The 20,400-nt window shown below is 36.5% G+C and overlaps 1 protein-coding gene and 1 pseudogene across 1 annotated transcript in view; one reads left to right on the top strand and one right to left on the bottom strand.

The window, feature by feature from the left end:
• LOC130835623 (phosphatidylinositol 3,4,5-trisphosphate 3-phosphatase TPTE2-like) overlaps positions 1-16,849 on the bottom strand; it is a 48,222-nt gene extending 31,373 nt beyond the window's left edge. The window contains exons 1-9 of the mRNA XM_057707235.1: positions 16,803-16,849; positions 15,432-15,593; positions 13,352-13,471; positions 11,901-12,000; positions 11,698-11,761; positions 10,892-10,956; positions 4,709-4,769; positions 3,853-3,934; positions 3,661-3,749 (exon numbers count right to left, since the gene is read on the bottom strand). Coding sequence (XP_057563218.1) covers positions 3,661-3,749; positions 3,853-3,934; positions 4,709-4,769; positions 10,892-10,956; positions 11,698-11,761; positions 11,901-12,000; positions 13,352-13,471; positions 15,432-15,520 — 670 coding nt within the window. The 5' untranslated portion in view covers positions 15,521-15,593; positions 16,803-16,849. The remainder of the gene's footprint in view (positions 1-3,660; positions 3,750-3,852; positions 3,935-4,708; positions 4,770-10,891; positions 10,957-11,697; positions 11,762-11,900; positions 12,001-13,351; positions 13,472-15,431; positions 15,594-16,802) is intronic.
• On the top strand, positions 6,698-7,339 carry LOC130835924 (serine/threonine-protein phosphatase 4 regulatory subunit 2-like; annotated as a pseudogene).
• Positions 16,850-20,400: the final 3,551 nt, after the last annotated feature.

The raw sequence follows: 20,400 nt of genomic DNA, 5'->3' as shown, positions 1-20,400 counted from the left end.
TCAATTATTTTGAAGACACAGGAAAAGCTTTTGATAAAATTCAACATTCATTCACTGTAAAAACTCCTAGCAAATTAAAGGGATGTCTTTCCTGATAAAGAATATCACACACAAACACACACAGAACACACCCTAAAGTAATTGGTGAAATGCTGAAAGCTTTTCCTTTGCGAGCAGGAGAATAAGGATGCCTGTGATCATCATTTCTAATTCAACACTGTACCACAGGTTCTAGCCAGTATTAGGGGAAAAAAAGGATTGGAAAGAAAAAAATATAGTTCATTATTTTCATACAATATAACCATGTACCATAAAATCCAAAAGAATTTACACATAAGTTAATAGAATTAATGAAAGAATTTAGTGAAATTTGCTGATTGCAAGGTTAATAAAAGTCAACTCATTTACAGCAACAACAAAAAACATTTAGGACAAAAATTTAAGGGATATAATTTATAATAGAATCAAAAGTATCAAATATCTAGGAATAAATCTAACCACAAATATACAAGCTATCTACACAGAAAAGAAAAAGGCACTATAAAGAGAGATTGAAGAAGACTTAACTAAATGAGTGGATATCTCCATTCATGGATTGGAAGATTCAGCATGGTAAAAATTTCAATTTCTCTCAATCTACAGATCCAATGAAATTCCAAGTTCCATCGGGGGGTGGGGGGTGGGGTGGGGTGTGTGTGTGTGTGTGTGTAACTTGACTAGCTGACTCCAAAATGTATATAGAACTGTAGAGGACCTGAAAGACCCAAACAAATGTGAAGAACAAGATGAGCAGACTTGCTTGAACAGAAATCAGGACTTATTAGAAAGCCAAGGCAAGTAAGATAGTTATGCTACTAGCACACAGATAGATGAAAGAGCAATGAACAGATCAGAAATATCAGAAACAGACCCATCTCCCATAGAACAGCAAAGAAATGGAAGTCTTTTCAATCAGTGTGCTGCAACAATTAGACAGCCATATGGAAAATGACAAAACTTGACCCCCTCCTCACACCACACACCACAAAAATCAATTCCAAATGAAATGAACCTTACATAAGATAATATAGGACTATGTTTTTTTAAACTCAGGGAAAGATCTCTTAATTAGGACACAGAACACTAACCTTATGAAGAGAAAACAATGTACACTGACCATGTTAGAACCAAGCAGTTCTGTTAAACAAAAGATAGAGAGATGGCAAATTACAGAGCAGAAAATTCTTGCAATACTGTATAATACATATAACAAACAGAGTTGAAACTGAAACTACATAATGAATTCCTACAAGTCAATTGGAAAAAAACAAACAATCCAGGAAAAAAATAGACAAGGAAAAAAAAGAATATCCAAGGATATCATAATAAACCTATGAAAACACTGTCAATCATATTAGTAATCACAGAATGCAAATGAAAGCCACAATGAGATACAACTACACACTCACCCAATAGCTAAAAATAAAAGGACTGAGAAATACAAGTATGGAACACTTAGAACTTTCACGCAATGCCAGTGGAGTGTAAACTGTCAACTGTTTTGTAAAACAGATGACATCGTCTACTAAGTTTGCGATCCATTACCCTAAGATGTAATAATTTTAGTCCAAGGTCTACATTCAACAGAAATGCGGGCACATGTGCAACAAGAAAAATGCATTTCGTCACAGCAATATAATAGTAAAAATTGGAAACAATCCAAATGTAAAAGAAAAAAGCTTCCATTTGTAGTAGCAATATGTCTCGGGATGAAGTTAACAAAAGATATACAAGACCATCATGAAGAAAAGTATAAAATATTATTTAAAGATAAGATGATTCAAATAAACAGGAAAATACCCATGTACAACTTAATATTGCGAAGTTGTCAATTCTTTTGAATTAATCTATAAATTTAATGCAATTCCAATAAAAATCCCAAATACATTTTCTTGTAGAACTTGACAAAATAATTCTAAAATTAAATGTAAGAAGAGTCAAGAGATTTCTGCCTTTATCAAGATGTATTATAAAGCTATAAAAATTACAATAGTGTGGTACAGAAAACGCAGAGACAGTCTCACATATGTATGGAAACTTGGTATATGACTGAGAAGGGACTACAAGTTGATAGGGAATATATAAGGATGCAATAGACGGTTTTAGGACAACTGTCTATCCATATGGAAAAAAAAAAACTCCCTCCCCAAATTCCAGTTAAAGACCTAAATGTAAAAAGTGAAACTTTACTATTTTATAAGTAGAATATCTTCACCACCTCAGTGTATGTGTGGATTTCTTAAATGTGACAAAAATGCACAAACCACATGCACACAAAAGACTGATAAACTTCACTACATTCAAAATTAAAAACTTCTAGATGACAAAATAAATCATAATCAAATTTAAAAGACAACACAGTGGAAGAAGATATTTGCAATATAAACTACTAACGAAAAGTTAGCACCCAGATTATTTAAAGAAGTCCTAAAAATCAATAACAAAATATTTGGGCTATCATGATATTATTGGTAATGTGCAGGCATCAACCAACAAGAAGAGAACAAAACTGATATGAATGAAAACTAGAAAAAAGAAGCTGCTCTGGGACAGACCAACTGCATACCAGCCTTCCAAACAATCCTAAAGGAAAACTAATGAAGGACACATGAGCACAGAATAATGTTAAGTCCCCTTTCAGAAAAAAAGGAAAAAAAATTAAATTGGAAATGAAGGCTTTCCTTCAAGCAGGGAATTAACCTGATTAAAAGAAAACTAAAGCCAACTCTTGGATTATAATATTTTGGTTGTGCCATAGTAAATGGCCAGTTTTTAAAGTAAAAGATGGTCCAAAAAAGGCAATTTCATATGATTCAACCTTTGTATTCTTCGTTTAGGCACAATATTGTAAACTGCCCTACATACAGAATATTTCAACCTGTATATCTAAAGACAGAATTGCCTACTAACTAATGAGCTTGAAACTACTTTTCAAATAAGACTAAAACTTCATTCTACTCAATTACAGAAGGCAGTTTTAAAGTGTTGTGTTTTCCTGGAGTTTAATATAAAAAACTGTTTCACAGTCCAACAAAACCATAATTCCACTGTGAAATATGCCTAGATGATTATTAAAAGCCTAAATCTGAATGAGAGAAGATCTGACTCAAGTTAAATTGGTTGAATTTACAAATTGCTTTTTCCCCTATATTACCCCAAAATGAACTTCTATGTATCATTTCCCTACAAAAATTCCAGTATAATTTTTGGTCTTTGAAATAGCATTGCTGTTGACACTCAACTTTAAAAGGTCTTCACAAAGTTTAAGAACAACCTTAAATAAGATGAAGAGTGTTCTGATGGTTTCTACAGTTAAACAGTGTTTGTATTTTGATAGATATTTTGGCAAATCAAAAATGAAGAAACCAAACAGTCAACAAACAAGGGAAAACAAACTTAACCTTCCCTAGTTCTATTCCTGCTTTCTTCTCTTCTTTACTCTTTCTTGCCTTCCTCCCCTCTTCCTCCCTCTTTCCTTCCCTTCCTTCAGGCTTGAAGCTAATATTTAAAAATGTTAACAATGATTAATACTGGTTAATAGCAGAATGTATCTTGTTGGTGTACCTTAATACATTTTTCAAATTTCTTTAGAAAAAGAAAGAAAAAGAAAAATGTTTTTACCTTTGCCTCCCTTACAGTGAACCACTACGATGTTTTCGTTGTCTTGAGCCATCCAGTCTTCTACTTCCTTGGAGAATGCCACCATCTCACTGATATCAAATGAACGATTTTTAGTTGAATTAAAATACTTCCAAAAAATCAAGCCCCATGTATTTAACCCTCTTCTGACAGCCAACTTGGAATCACACTCACCTCAGAGAGGGGACATTGTGATCATCAATAAGGTATCGACAGACCCTATGATGGAAGTACTTAGGATCATAAGCTCTTTCACCTGAAATAAATGATGCCCAGGTCATATCTCTAGCCCTAATAAACACAGTAAATGATCAAGGTGTAAATAAGTTATACTTTTCTGTAAAAAATTCCTTATCTGTCTTTAAAAGGAGCTTTCTGACTGGCTCCTGCTACTCTAAAAGAAACGTAAGGGTCTCAAAAATATAAGTAGAGCAGTGTTTTGTCCATCTTGAGTAACGTAAGCCCAAATAATTTTGGTTTGTTTAATAGGCCTTACTTGTACTTTTCTAGCAGGCTACTCATTACATTATCATAGGGTTATATAGAGCAGAAGCAAATGTGGCCAACCAAAATACCTGCCTCCTGAAAATGTCCATTTAATATACAGGAAGAGGGTAAGCTGGGATGTAAATTGTTTTCTACAGGGCTTTGGGGTTTTTTTCCATGCAGGGTCCTGGTCTCCTCACACCTCATTCCTAGCGGGTTAGAGCATGCATTTATTGAACTGTCTTGTCTTCAAATCACAAGCTGGCATGAAAAAAAATATTTTCCAAAACCTACCACCACTAGAGCTGACTCTTCCTAAAATGGCTCTGCCTCCAGTCTCCTGCCTCCCTCACAGGGCACTCTGCGCTGTCAAGCTTTCTTTTCCTACCAAATAGGGCCAGCACAAGATGGAGAGTTTTTTAAACTCATTTCCCACAACCACCAAATATTTATGATTAAATGAAATGTAAAAAGGGAATCATCTTCTTACATGCTGTGACCTGTTTTCTACCTACAGTAGCAAAATATCAAGTCAGATACATACTGCAGAGGTTGTAGACCCGATAGTGGTTTCGATGCTTGGTGTCCAGGAACCGCACAACTTCCTAAAAAAGATGGACACATACCTTACATATGTCCACATGGCATCAACATAAGCCTTGTCCTAGGACTAACCTAAAATGATTATTACCTTTTATCCACCTGTCCCTCACTTAGCACCTTTTAGGGGAGATTCAGGGAATAAAAATGTACATACATTCCAAGTCATATCTAACCCACTGACTGTTTTCAAATAGTCCACAACGTTGTGCTTGACTACTCAGATTAGCCTCTACTATAAATACACATTGTTTAAAGCTACCAGAGAAGGAAATTAGGTGGTTAACAAGCTTTAAGAAAATTGTAATTTGTTCCAAAATTTGCATGGAACCACAAAAGATCCTGAATAGCCAATCCTCAGAAAGAAGAACAAAGCTGGAATTATCACGTTCCCTGATGTTAAACTATACTATTGATACAAAGCTGTAGTCATCAGAACAGTATGGTACTGGCACAAAAACAGACACATAGATCAGTGGAACAGAACTGAGGGCCCAGAAAAAACCCCCACACATATGTGGCTAATTAATTTATGATAAAGGAGCAAGGAACATACAGAAAGGATAGTCTCTTTAACATAAGGTGTTGGGAAAACTGGACAGCCACATGCAAAAGAATGAAACTATACCGCTATCTCACTCCATACACAAAAAATTAACTCAAAAAGGATTAAAGACTTGAACGTAAGATATTAAAACATAAAATTCCTAGAAGAAAACATAGCAGATAATTTCAATGACATTGGTCTTAGTGATGTTTTTGTGGATCTGACGCCAAAGGCAAGGGAAACAAAAGCCAATGTAAACAAATGGGACTAAACCAAACTAAAAAGCTTCTGCACAGTGACAAAAACCAACAGCAAAACAAAAAGGCAACCTACTAAATGGGTGAAGATATTGCAATTTACATAAATATCTTAATATCCAAAATATATGAATAACTATACAACTTAAAAACAAAAAACAACCCAATTAAAAAATGGGTAGAGGGTCTGAATAGACAGCTTTCCAAAGAAGACATACAGATGGCCAACGGGCATGTGAAAAGATGTTCAGCATCACTAATCATTAGGGAAATGCACATCAAAACCGCAATAAGATATCACCTCGTACCTATTAGAATGGCTATTATCAAAAAGATATGATATCTCTGAGAGGATGTTGGAGAGGATGTGGAGAAAAGGGAACCCTCAAACACTATTGGTGGGACTGTAAACTGGAGCAGCCACTATGGAAAACAGCACGGAGATTCTCCCCAAAATTAAGACTAGAACTACCATATGATCTCTGCTACTCCACTTCCTAAGTATATATCCAAAGAACACAAAAAACACTAATTCTGAAAGATACATGCACCCCTATATTCATGGCAGCATTATTAATAATAGCCAAGATATAAAAACAACCTCAATGTCCACTGATGGATGAATAAAGATGTGATGTGTGTGCGCAGACACAGACACACACACACATACACACACACTGAATACTACTCAACCATAAAAGAATGAAGTACTGCCATTTGCAACAACATGGATGGACGCTGAAAGTATTATGCTAAGTAAATTATCAGGCAGAGAAAGACAAACACCGTATGATTTCACTCGTATGTGAAATCTAAAAAAATAAAACAAATGAACAAACGAGAACAAAACCAAACATAGATACAGCAAACAGATTATAAGTTAGCAGAGGGGAACGGGTTTGGGGTGTGGCTGAAATAGGTAAAGAGGGTCACCTGTATGGCTGACCCTCCAGACTTGCGGTGGTGATCACTTTGTCGTGTATACAGATGTTGACTTTTAATGCTGTACTCTTGAAACTTACACAATAAGAGAGAGAGAATGGGGGTGGGGAGGGAAGTTGGGGGAGACAGCAAGGAAGGAAGAAAGAAAGAAGGGAGGGAAGGAGGGAGGGAGGAAGGAAGAAATGGTTTGCCTGAGAGCACACTGAGCAAAGAGTCTTACAAACTTACAGCACGATGGGGACAAAAGTCACAGTGACTCTGACATCTGGGTCAGAAGGTTCCTCGGTAAGCCATATAGAAAATAAACATCCAAATGAAGATGCTCTGGGAGCTGAGGGGCATGAGGTTAAAAAACTCAAGTTTGACAAAGAAGGTGAAGTCAGAGATGGCCAAACAACTTCTAGCAACATTTCTTCAGCTATGGCAGAAGAAACAGAAGAACCAGCTTCCTCTAAGAATAAAGACAAAGAGAAGAGGATGAAGAGGAAGAGAGTCTTTAACAACATCAACAGAAATGATTTCAGAAAAAAAAAAATCCAGAGAAAGAATATGATGATGCCTTAACTGTAAATGAAGAGACTTCTGTGGAAAATAACCCAATAGAGGATGCTCATCTGTCTCAGGATGAGAAAGATTTACATTCTGAAGATAGTGAAAATAGAGGCCCTGCAAATAGGATTCTGACTGCCATGAAACAGAAGACTTAGGAGGATGCAATACCAGTAGAATCAGAGAGATTCTCTCAGAATCTTCCACAGAAAACGGCTACGAAGCCACAGAAGTCACTGAAGAACCGATGATGGAACAAAAACTATTTAGAAATACTTAGATGCAGTATTTCACACTCAGTTCTAGTTTTACACTGTATGAAATTTCTCTGTAATCAAGTGGACCTTTAGTTTTGCGATGGAAGAACGTTGTAGAATAAAGTACTTCATGGGATAAATCCTGAAAGAGTTGTTCCTGTAGGAAATGTGAATATCAGCTCTTCTGGGTCCTGCTGACTAAACACTGTTTGGGGGGGCAGGGGAGGATCTGGTTAAATCAGTGGCTTGTGTACATATTTTTTTTTAATTTAGAATTAAAGTTTTTAAACTGAAAGGTAATAACTACCATTCTTATTTTTTTGGAGAGTATCATGTTTAGATTATACATAAGCAAAAAAGCTTCTAGCCTTTTTCCGACAGCTCTGGCAGTTTTCCTAGTTTGGTCATAGTTTCAACATTTACCATATGAATTAAAGGGTTTCATGGTAGTTATTTATATATAAATTATAATTTACATGTCATTTATACAAAATATAAATTATGTAATTATATAATATATAAATTATAAATTTGTTATATATCTATATATTTATAGTATTATATATGATAATGTATTCATAATATACATATACTTATATATTATTACTAGATAATTATATGATATGTAATATATAGTTATATAATTCATACATTATATAATTATATGTCATAACATTATAAATATACATATATTATTATAAATGGGAAAATGTTATACTTTTCTGTTTCTATAAGAGATGAGTTTAAATTATATATATTTATAAATGGAATAATATATTTACATGTTCTATAAGACATTAAAGATATATATAATTTATACATGTAATTATATATTATTCTATATAATATATATAAGTATACATATATTTTTCTAAGGGGGAAATGTTTTTCTATTTCTATAAGAGATGAGATATATATGTAATATATTTACAAATATAATATATAGTTATATACTACATAAAATTTGTCATTATATATAATATGTAATTTTATATAACATATGATATACATTATATTTACTATATATTAATTTTTATATTATATTAAATATATATTTAATACATACTATAATATACATTGTATTTATTTTAAGAGGGAAATTTATTATATATTACATAATTATATATACAACTATATATTATCTAATACATGATATATAGTATAGTATATATGATATATATTACATATAATTATAAACATTATTCTGAGGGGGGAAATGTTATATTTTTCTGTTTCTATAAGAATTGGATACTTTTTCTATTGGTAATGATTGAGTCCACATCTTTCAGGGCAGTTTCTTTCTCCTCTAAGTAATTTAAAATCTGGTCCTTGTTGCAACCATGGAAACTTTAAGTCTGCTGAAATATCAGGTTAAACACATTCTGAGAGATCTGTTCAAACTAAAATTCTTTTGTATACTTTTGTGATGCTTGAGAAAAAGACCTCATTATTTGTGAGAAAATGTGCTTTATCTTGGAAATTGTGTTCAAATGTTAGCTTACTATTTTGTAGGATGAAGACACTTATGAAGCTGACATGAGACCACCTCAGAAGAACTGGGAAGATTCATTGAAATTTTGCTTGTCTCCCTGAACATTTGTGGATATTACACATTTCTAACATATTCTAGCATATGCAAATGTTGATGGTATGAAACACAACTGTACTGAAAAAGTTAATAAATTGCTTTAATGATGGACTTGAGCTAAATGTCTAAAGGTCATATTTACAGATTTAAAGTCATGCAAGCTGTACAACTTCTCTGTCAAATTACTGGCTCCCAAATTCATATCTGTTTCTTCACATATACCTTTTGACATTTAGAATTTTTAATTTTCAGTAAAGTAGATTTTTGAGTGTAATGTGTTTACTGCCTTTGTGAAGCAATGTATAACTGCATAATCTCTGTAAGTAAACTGAATGCTCGGGGGCTTGATCAGTATTCAAAAAGCAATAAATATTAATGTTATATTATTTAGAAAGAACTACTGCACACAACAATATTGCATAAATCTCACAGAATTCATTTTAAGCATAAAAAGCTGGTCACAAAAGATGTAGTATATGGTTCCATTTACGTGAAATTCAAGAAAAAGTAGAACTAATCTGTTGTGATAGAAGTGAGAATAGTAATTACTTTCAATGTGTTGGGGTATTGACTGGAAAAGAGCAAGAAAAGTTTCTATATTTTCATAGGGGTGTTGGTCACATGCATATATACATATACATACATACATATATATATATATATATAAAACGTGCATATATACCTATATGTAAACTTATCAAGATACACATTTTAAGATTAGTGCAATTTACAATATCTGTTATGCCAAAATATAATTATATACACGTGTATATATGTACGCTCATATATAGACATATACACATATACATAACATTTTTATTGAGATATAACGAATACTGTAAATTGCAGTAATGTACACACACCCACACACATATGTAAACTTCTTAAACAATGACTTTTAACTGGAATTTCATAGTAAACATCATTTGATGTTTGAACTTTATTTATTCTACAGAACCTAAAGCAGTATATATCCACTGTAATTTAGGATCTCAACCTAAGAATACACATTTTAGTTAAAGAATTCTCAATCTTCTTCCCTATGGTAGACCATGAAAAACAGCCACAATTCCTGCCTTCCAGAGGTAGCATCTGTTGTCTGCTTGAATCTGGACTGGGTTTGTAATTTGCTGTCCGACAGAATGAGGCAGAAGCCACATTGTACTAGTTTAGAGCCTGGGTCTTTAGAGGCTCTGCATTCTTTTTTTTTTTTTTTAATAAATTTATTTATTTATTTTTATTTATTGGCTGCATTGGGTCTTCGCTGGTGTGCGCGGGCTTTCTCTAGTTGCGATGCGCAGGCTTCTCTTCGTTGCAGTGCGCAGGCTTCTCATTGCGGTGGCTTCTCTTGTAGTGGAGCACAAGCTCTAGGTGTGAGGGCTTCAGTAGTTGCGGAGCATGGGCTCAGTAGTTGTGGCACACGGGTCTAGTTGCTCTGAGGCATGTGGGATCCTCCCAGACCAGGGCTCGAACCCATGTCCCCTGCATTGGCAGGCAGATTCCCTCGGGAAGCCCCGAGGCTCTGCATTCTTTTGCTTGATGCTAGTGAAGTCCTTGCCGCTGCCTTATGTGAACAGGCCTGAGCAAAGGCTGCTGGAGAATGAGACATCACGTGGAGCTGTCCAGCCACGCCATTTTAGACTAGCCAACCCTCAGGTGCCCAGCTGCTGCCCACAGATGCATGAGTTAGCTCTTCCGAGATTAGTTAAGCCTGTCCCTGATCAGCAGAACCAAGCCAGTTAAGCCCAACTCAAATTCACAAACCACATTATCACAAGCGAAGTAAATGTTTGCTGTTATTAGTCATTTAAGTTTTGGGGTGATTCATAACACAGCAAAAGCTAATTGATATCAATTCATGATAATTTTTTACCTGAAAGAGTACATTTTTAGGAGAACACTGTCATCTTTGGGCCAACATTATCTTATAACTCCACAGTCTATGTTAACTGAGAAATGTGAGTGTGTGTTAGATAAAAACCCTTACCTTAATGGGATTCCTATAGAAAGACTGCTTTCCAGAAGAAGGGAATGACATGGCAATAATACGGTCTGGAAGTCAAAACAGTCACTATTACAAATGTTATAGACGTGAAACAATATACGAGAACTCGATTTACATGTAATCAGACTCCTTTTTAAGAAATTTCAGGATGGAGAATGACAAGAAAAAAGCTAACTCACCCTCAGGATAACCAACATAACACATTAACGTATCCACTATTTTGACCATTAAACTCAGTGTTCTTAAGATTCAATCTCCCAGCCTTATGCAACAGATTTGTGGTGACTTTAGTCTGGAGGGCCCCCTGTGCTGGGAATTGATTTCTTATTTAAACACCAAAGAAAAATGAGAGATTTGGGCTCCAGCAATGTTGAGAACTCCCAGGATACTTTCTGGTGCTCCCCTGACTCAGAAACCTGAGACCTACAAAGCAATGACCTCATCTCTAGGGTTCTAGGAAGAGAACATTTCTCTCCAAAGTCCTTGGGACCGAGGATAACTCCTAGAACTCAATAAATTCTAAACCAAATAAATGGAGTCGGCTGAAAATCCATTCGACTTTCTATACGATAACCAAGTAGGCCTGATTTGAGATGAAAATTAAGCTTTTCCATTGTCAGGGTAAAACTCCAAATATGTCACACTGCCATGGTGGCATACGTCTTCATGGATAAAGAACACTTTGAAAGGACATGGCTCAGACAGCGCAAGAACAAAATAAACATATAATTACTCACACACAAGCAAAATGTGATGTTAACATAGACAAATCAACAAACTTCACAAACCAGTAACATAAGTGAGGTCTAAGTCAAATCCATCCTTCTTGTATCGCCGTTTGTTTCCTGAAACCTGAGGGTTTAAAACAATTTGTAAGACGTAAATCAACATAAAAAACAAAGAACTATATACAGATATCTACAACCTTGCCACTATTTCCTGAAACGCAAACATTTTTTTCTGAATCATGAATATACTTTTGCCGACTTACCATCCTCCTGGTCAGCATTTCAAGATGTCTTTTTTGATGAGCCAGATGAAAAACTCTTATCAGAATGATAAGTCGTAGAGGTCGTAAGATAATTGCCAATCTAATAATAAATTTAAAAGATTCACTTTTGGTTTAGAAACAGAGGATTTTGTCCACATGAAATAAGTCTAGAGCAGTAGTTCTTAACCAGGGGCAATTCTGCACACACCCTCCGCCCCTCAAGCCTCCCACCCACCCAGGGCATGTTTGGCAATGTCTGGAGACATTTTTGGTTGTCACGACTGCCTGTGGGGGGGGTGCTGTTTGCATCTTGTGGGTAGAGGCCAGGGATGCTGTTCAGCACCACTGCACAGGACAGCCCCCTTACTAAAATCTCTCTGGTCCAAAATATCAATAGCGTGGGGGTTGAAAAACTCTGGTTTAAAGAAAAAGTCGTATGATAGACTTTCAGCATTTGTGGATTTAACCTCTGTGGTTTAAGACGAGCAGATCGAATTACTTCCCAAGTGTGTCTTCTGGTTTGGGCTAGTGTTTCTCTAGCTTGAGAGTGCATATTGATTCAGTAGGTCGAGAGTGGGCCCTGAGGTGTTTTTCTTCTTGTATTTCCGACACGCTCTTCAACAATGCTGAGATTGCCCGTCTGAGGACCATACTGGTTTCTGTTATTTTCAAAAGCTCCAAACGCTTATCACATCATGTCAAGTTTTGCTGGGACCTGAATGAAAGTCCTGAGACGCCAGAGTGCAGAAAGCAGCAAGCTATCTGACTAAGGAATAAGCCTAGTGACCCACCCAACAGCTACATCCCAGAACACTTTTGCTCTTCTTTTCCTCACTGCCACAGTAGAAAGAGGAAGAATAAGAAGGAAAAAGTCATCAGTCTCTTATACACATTTTGGTTTCTTGATCCCTAAAAGTTCTAACTTTGCCTCAGCTTTCATCATTTCAACAATGCTGCCAAATTCTATCTCTGTGCTGCTACCCATGTCACCTGGTTTTCTGTTCCTTTTGTTCCTTTTTAGAGAATCATCATTGGAGCCACTCAAAGTTTGCAGAGACTCAAAGCAATACTCTCTTGTTTACAGGAAAAACCCAGGAATCTCATATGTAAGAAATCTGTGGTTGAAGCGCAAGGGGGAATTCAGTGGGAATTTCAACATATAGAGAAGTTCAAGTTAGGACAAGAGGCAAGTCCCCAGTTACTTCTCTGGGGGCGCCATCCCCTTCATTCAATTAAAGGGACTCAGCGTGGACATGCTTCACTGGTCCCTAAAATCACCGTCCTTTAGTGTCCAGGTATGTGGAAATTTATCTCAACATTTCATTTTCAAGCAGCTTATTTAGCACAGAATTAGCGCAATCGGAGTTAAAAAGATGATACAAAACAAAAGCCACAAAAAACATTTTTTTAAAAAGAAAAACTTTCAGAGAGGCGAAACCTATGTTCCTTACTTGGGGAAACTGTTAAGAACCTTAACGTCATACAAAATATAAGCGATGTTGACCAATAGAGTCACCCCGATAATGGCAGCATCTAAAGAGTTCAATATATCAGAAAAATACGGTCGTACCCTGTAAGAAAAAACAAAAAAGATAAGTTTATGCTTCCCCAAAGAAGAGATACAGATACTTTAAGAGCACAAATTATTTGACTCAGCCCCCTTAAGAATTCTGCTTTAATGAATGATTTAAAGTGCATTTACTAGACTAGATTAAGGGGAAAAATATTCATACTCGTTATTTTACACTTATACCTGACAAAAATATCAATATGGCAATTTTTTTTAAAAAAATGTATTTATTTTATTGGCTGTGTTGGGGTCTTTTTCGCTGTGCACGGGCTTTCTCTTTAGTTGCGGTGAGTGGAGGCTACTCTTCTTTGTGGTGCACAGGTTCCTCATTGCGGTGGCTTCTCTTGTTGCGGAGCATGAGCTCTAGGCGCATGGGCTTCAGTAGCTGCAGCACATGGGCTCAACAGTTGTGGCTCACGGCCTCTAAAGCGCAGGCTCAATAGTTGTGGCGCACGGGCTTAGTTGCTCCGCGGCATGTGGGATCTTCCTGGGGCAGGGATCGAACCTGTGTCCCCTGCATTGGCAGGAGGATTCTCAACCACTGCGCCACCTAGGAAGCCCCAATATGGCAATTTAAGTATAGTAAGAGAGATAACCAAACCACTGAACAAGAGGCAAGCATTGCCTTCACACAGGCGGGAGAGAGAGAGAGAGGATGGTGGGCTGTGCTATTGGACAATGGAAGCTGAACATGTCACAGCCCTAGAGAAACAGGGCTTTTATTTATTTATTTGTGGCTGTGAGGCGGGCACGAGAGGAGCCTGTGAGAGGGAGATGGGCCCACTAACTTGGCCTGCAAACTCATCTCCTGACTGTGCATCCGCCATGGAATCCCAAGGGGCTAGTGTGGCCTCCGCCGCTCAAAGCTGAGGTTCCAGCCCCGGCACCCCCTCCCCAACACTGGCTCCTTAAGCCACGGGCACTGGGGCTCCGATGACAGCTTCTTCCAAGCCTGGGGTAGCCCCTTTTAGGTTGTGAGTACCCTGGGAGTGGGCAGCCGTCCTTAGCTCAGAGGCATGAGGATAGAGGTTCAGCTGGAGAGGAGACACGTGTGTTCTAAAATGTTCTGGATGAAGCGAGGCCAGGGAATTTAGCCCCTGGCTCCACAGCAGTCCAGCGCCAAGGCTGCGGCTCCCGCCACCCCGCTTCTCGGGAAGCCAGAAGCCAAGAAAATCAGCTGCTGCCTCACTACCAAGGCTCCCTGACGGGATAAGCGTGCCTCAGTTCTCCCGTGGACCTTAACACAAGTTTTTATTTATTTACTTGTACACTTTTCACTTTTAAAAGAAGCTTTTGGCCATGCCGAGCAGCTTGCAGGATCCTAGTTCCCCGACCGGGCATCGAACCTGTGCCCCCTACCGTGGAGGCGCCGAGTCCTAACCACTGGACCACCAGGGAATTCCCACAAATGTTTATTTTAACCAAGGTGGGGGCTTGTTCATGATCTGTTATCCAGTATTTAATATACTGTAAGCTTTTATTTACATTAAATAAAACTATCAATATTTATGCTTCCCATACATATTCCTCTCTTTTAATTGGAGGATAACTGCTTCACAATGCTGTGTTCGTTTCTGCTGCACAATGAAGTGCATCGGCTATATGTATACATATATCCCCTCCCTCTTGGACCTCTCTGCACATTCTCCTCTTAATAATGTGCATGTAGATATATTAGCTGCCTGGCCCCATTTTGCAAACCTTTTAAGCTTTACCTGTTGAAGGAACCATCTAGAATACATGGTTTGGAGACTAGAGTGCCAGTTGCAACAATAATATTAAAGCCCTAGTAGAAATTGGGATTTGGATGGTAGTTTCTCTTGTAGACCATGATTTCAAGGAGAATTGTTTTGATAAAGACGGGCATATTTGGTTAGGTTGACTTGGTGATTACTTGGGGATGCTTCTCATAGCAACACAAAATAGCTGTACGTGTTGTCACAAAAATTAATCACACTTACCCTTCTATAAATACTCGAAGGAAAACGTCCATGAAAAAAAATAAAGCAATAGCTAAAGAAATCGAATAGTATTCCAAAGGAACAGACATGGCGCTATCAGCGATAACTACGTCTGTGATGACGAGGGACACGTCCACAAAGATCAGCAAAATTCCAAATATTCTACAACAGACAAATAAATAAATGGAATAAGGATAAAGTGGTTTTCACCCTTATAGTTAGACTAACTTCAGCCCAATGATCTGAGATCAAAATGTCTTTATTTTGGATTAAACTGCTCTTAGAGTCTCAAAATAAACTACTTTGCTTTCACCCAGTAGAAGCAGTCGTTAGGGAAATAAATTTCACACTAAACCACATCATGTTATGATGCTCTTTTATAATACGACACATTAGATTAACGGTCCAAGACAGAACAAGCAAATTGCATTAAAATTACATGTCTCCACTTCTAAACTCATCTTAAAACCTGAGAATTTTAGAAGGGTCTTCTACCAATTTCTCATAACAAATTAAACCTCGTTAATCTTGACATTTTTAAAGAATTTAGTAACAAAACACCAAATGAAAGCATGACTAACATAAGCCCTTAAAAGACCACTTTGACCAGTAAGACTTCTTATCAGTGAGATTATCAACAAATATGCAATTACATATTAATGGTTTCTTCTAGCACAGTTCTGGGCATGTGAGAAGGAATTCAATTCCATAAATACATACATGATTGAACTCTAAAGTACCTCCTAAGCCTTTCTCTTATATATGCTAAACACATTCTCTATAAGTTGATCATACTATTTGTATGTCTATGAAGATAAATTAATCTTCAAAGCACTTTTTCACAATTGGAATGCAAATTAAAATATTATCAATTTAAAAGCAAGTAAGTATATTGTGTGACTCTGCAACATAGTATGAAATCTGTCATGTAGAGAAGAAAGATCTAAGTAAAATGCTGCCAGAAATAAGGAGTAATTCTAGACGAATAAGTTATTTACTAAAACACTTTCCTTATAACTATAGAATTTTGAAATGCATGTTTCATTATTTCTTACTTTTAAAGGTAGAAAAAACATGTTAATATGTTACTATTAGACTCAGGTACATGCCATTTCTTTGCAATTCTTAATGTTCAGCCTCAATTAAAATTCCAAGATAAATTAGATTGCATTAAACAGGGCACAAATGTTATTTAGCAACATACTGATGGTGGAAATGGTTTTTTTTCCCCTCCCACATCCTTTGCCATTAAAAAATATTGGTATTGCAGTTTACTGTATGTTAACTGTATCTCAAAAGTTCTTAAAGAAAAGAAATATTGGTATTAAATGTAACACATACTTAATTACCTCCTTTTCTAGTCTCACATACCTGAAAGTGAAGGATGATATAACTAAGTACACAATTCTCTTAATTTTGCTGCTGCAAAAAAAAAATAAAAATAAAATTTCAGAGCTTTCAAGTGTATCAGATTTCTCCTCACATATAATATGCATTTAACAAAGAAAGGCTTTAATAATTTTTAAAGCCTTCAGAAACTGCCTAACAAAATGCTTTTTACTAATAACTGTAAAAATGTCACCTTTCTGATTCATTTTTTTCACTTTCCTATGTAGAATATATGCGAATAAAGCACTAAACTTTGAATGCAGGGTACACGGGTTCAAGACCTGGTCCGGGAAGATCCCACATGCCGAGGAGCAACTAAGCCTGTGCACCACAACTACTGAGGCTGCACTTTAGAGCCTGCGAGCCACACCTACTGAAGCCCTCCTGCCACAAATACTGAAACCCACATGCCTAGAGCCCGTGCTCCGCAAGAAGAGAAGGCACCACAAAGAGAAGCCCTCGCACTGCAAGGAAGAGGAGCCCCCACTCGTGGCAACTAGAGGAAGCCTGCGCGCAGCAACAAAGACCCAGTGCAGCCAAGAATAAATAAATAATAAATTTATTAAAAAAATATACCAAGGAAGTGTTTAATACAGAAAACAAAGTAAAATGATAGCAAATAAAGCCTAACATACCTGAAATAACACATTACTTTCATATCAAATACTGACATATATTTTTAGATAAGTTTAAAAACTAAATGCACTCTGCTGTATACAAGAACAAAAAATAATTAAAATGATAGTTTGAAAATAAAGAGATGGACAAGATATCAGATGCAAATGTCAAATCTTAAAACATTAAAAGCTGTAATATTAATATCAAAGTTGAATTCAAAGCAAAAATATTAACTATAACCAAAACATTTTATACTGATAGAAGGTAGACCCTATAAGATACTATTAAGACTATGTTGGGACTTCCTAGGTGGCGCAGTGGTAAAGAATCCGCCTGCCAATGCAGGGGACATGGGTTTGAGCCCTGCCCTGGGAAGATTCCACATGCCATGGAGCACCTAAGCCCGTGCGCCACAACTATTGAGCCTGTGCTCTAGAGCCCATGAACCACAACCACTGAGCCCATGTGCCGCAACTATTGAAGCCCACGCACCTAGGGCCTGTGCTCCACAACAAGGGAAGCCACTACAATGAGGAGCCTGTGCACCACAATGAAGAGTAGCCCCCACTCGCAGCAACTAGAGAAAGCCTGTGTGCAGCAACGAAGACCCAACGCAGCCAATAAATAAATAAAATAAATGAATAAATTTGCATATAAAAAAAAGACTATGTTGAACAGGGATCTGCATTGGGGGCATATCCTATCTTTCCCATTGGACACTTATTTCTCTGCACAGATGGTGAAGGAAGGCATGTGGCCATACTCAAAGCACTAAAGGCACTGGGATGACTCTGGTTTTCCTGCTCTCGCTCTAGGGCTCTGGCTCCCCTGCCCCCCAAACTATCCACAACAGACAAAGCTATACTCCTAGATTAAACTCAGGTTGAAGAAAGCAGAGTCAGGCTTTAGATCTGAGTCCAACCCAAGTTAGCTCATTAGGATTCTCTACTAGGACTTGGAGAGGCAGTTCCAAAGTACCTAGGAGTGTCCTTTATCTGGCTTGGTCCTCAGGGATGTACTTCCCTTTGGAGCAGGGTGTTGGTAGCAAGAATAGGATCTGAGTGTCTCTGGTCAAATACTCTCTCTCTTACTATATATATATATATATATACATATATACATATATATGGTTTCTAATTGTGCAGAGAACACATTTTTAGAATTTCTATAAAATTTTAACAGAAATTTATCCTATACAATAAAAACTTCAATGTACTCAAAAATATAAAATTATTCAGACTACATTTTCTGACTACAATTTAATAAAACCAGTGCAGTGGGAGAGTACTAACATACAAGATATTTAATTGCATTTTATCACTTCAGAAATGTGACAGGTGCCATAAATGACAACTTAGATTAAATGGAAATGTTTGAAAGACACAAATACTAAAATATTCTTAAGAAAAAACAGATAACCTGAATAGTTTAAAAGATAATATATCTTGTAGAGAAACTGAACTCACAATTTAAACTTTCCAACAACAACAAAAAATCCAAGCCCAAGTGACTTCACTGGAGAATTCTACTTAATTTTTTTTAAGGAAAATATAATACCAATTCTAAGCAAACTTCCATAAAATAGAAGAATAGGTACTACTCTCAAACTCATTTTAGGAGATTAGCAGTACCCTGATACCAAAACCAGGTATCATAACAAGAAAATTACCAACCAATATCCCTCATGAATATAGGTGTAAAAATTCTTAACAAATTAGTAAATCAAATCTAGCAATATATATATATATATTTTTTAAATCATGACCATGTGGTGTTTGTTCCAGTAATTCAAGGATGGTTCAACATTCTAAAGTTAATGTAATTCACCATGTCAATAAACTAAGGGAAATGAAATATATGACAATCTCAATCGAGGTAAAAAACATTTTAACAGAATTTAACACCCATTCATGATTAAAAAAAAAAAAAACTTTCAGTGAATTAGGAAAAGGGAACTTCTTTAACCTGAAAAGGGGCATTCACCAAAAACAAACAAACAATAAAACCTATGGCTAAATTAAATCTTAATGGTGAGACGGAACATTTTCTTCCAATGATTAGGAATCTAGAATGTCAGTTCACACTTCTACTCAAAACTGTACTGGAAGTTCTAGTCAATGCAAAAAAGCAAGAAAAGTAAAAGGTCTATAGATTGAAAAGGAAGAAATAAAACTCTATTTGTAGATGAAATGCTTGCCTACCTAGAAAATCCCAAGGAATTTACAAAGAAAAGCTAATAGAACTAAAGTGAGTTTAACAAAGTTACTGTATAAGAGGTCAATATACAAAATTAATTGCATTTCTGTATACTAGCAGTGAACAATTGAAAAGCAGAAATATAAGCAACCAAACCATTTACATTAGCACCAAAACTCATGAAATACTTTGTTATAAAGTAACAAAATATGTGCAAGATCCATATGCTGAAAGTTACAAAACTTGGTGAAAGAAAATGAAGATTTAAAGATAAGAAGAGGGACTTCCCTGGTGGCGCAGTGGTTAAGAATCTGCCTGCCAACGCAGGGGACACAGGTTCGATCCCTGGTCCAGGAAGATCCCACATGCCTTGGAGCAACTAAACCCACGCACAACTACTGACCCTGCGTTCTAGAGCCCAAGAGCCACAACTACTTAGCCCACATGCTGCAACTACTGAAGCCCTTTTGCCTAGAGCCCATGTTCCACAACAAAAGAAGCCACTGCTCGCCACAACTAGAGAAAGTGCCCCCCACAGCAAAGAAGACCCAATACAGCCAAAAAAATAATTAAGTTCTCTTTAAAAAATAAATAAAAAATAAAGATAAGAAGAGAGATGTACCATGTTCATAGTCAAGATTCAATATTGTTAAAATGTCAATTCTCCTTAAACCAATCCATAGATTCAACACAGTCTCAATTAAAAAAAAAAAAACTCACAGCACAATTTTTTGTAGATATTGGCAATCTGATTCTATGGAAAGGC

This window comes from Hippopotamus amphibius, chromosome 14, assembly GCF_030028045.1.
Source record: "Hippopotamus amphibius kiboko isolate mHipAmp2 chromosome 14, mHipAmp2.hap2, whole genome shotgun sequence".
NCBI lineage: Eukaryota > Metazoa > Chordata > Mammalia > Artiodactyla > Hippopotamidae > Hippopotamus > Hippopotamus amphibius.
The sequence above is the reverse complement of the archived record's forward strand: the minus strand, read 5'-3'. Positions and strand labels throughout refer to the sequence as shown.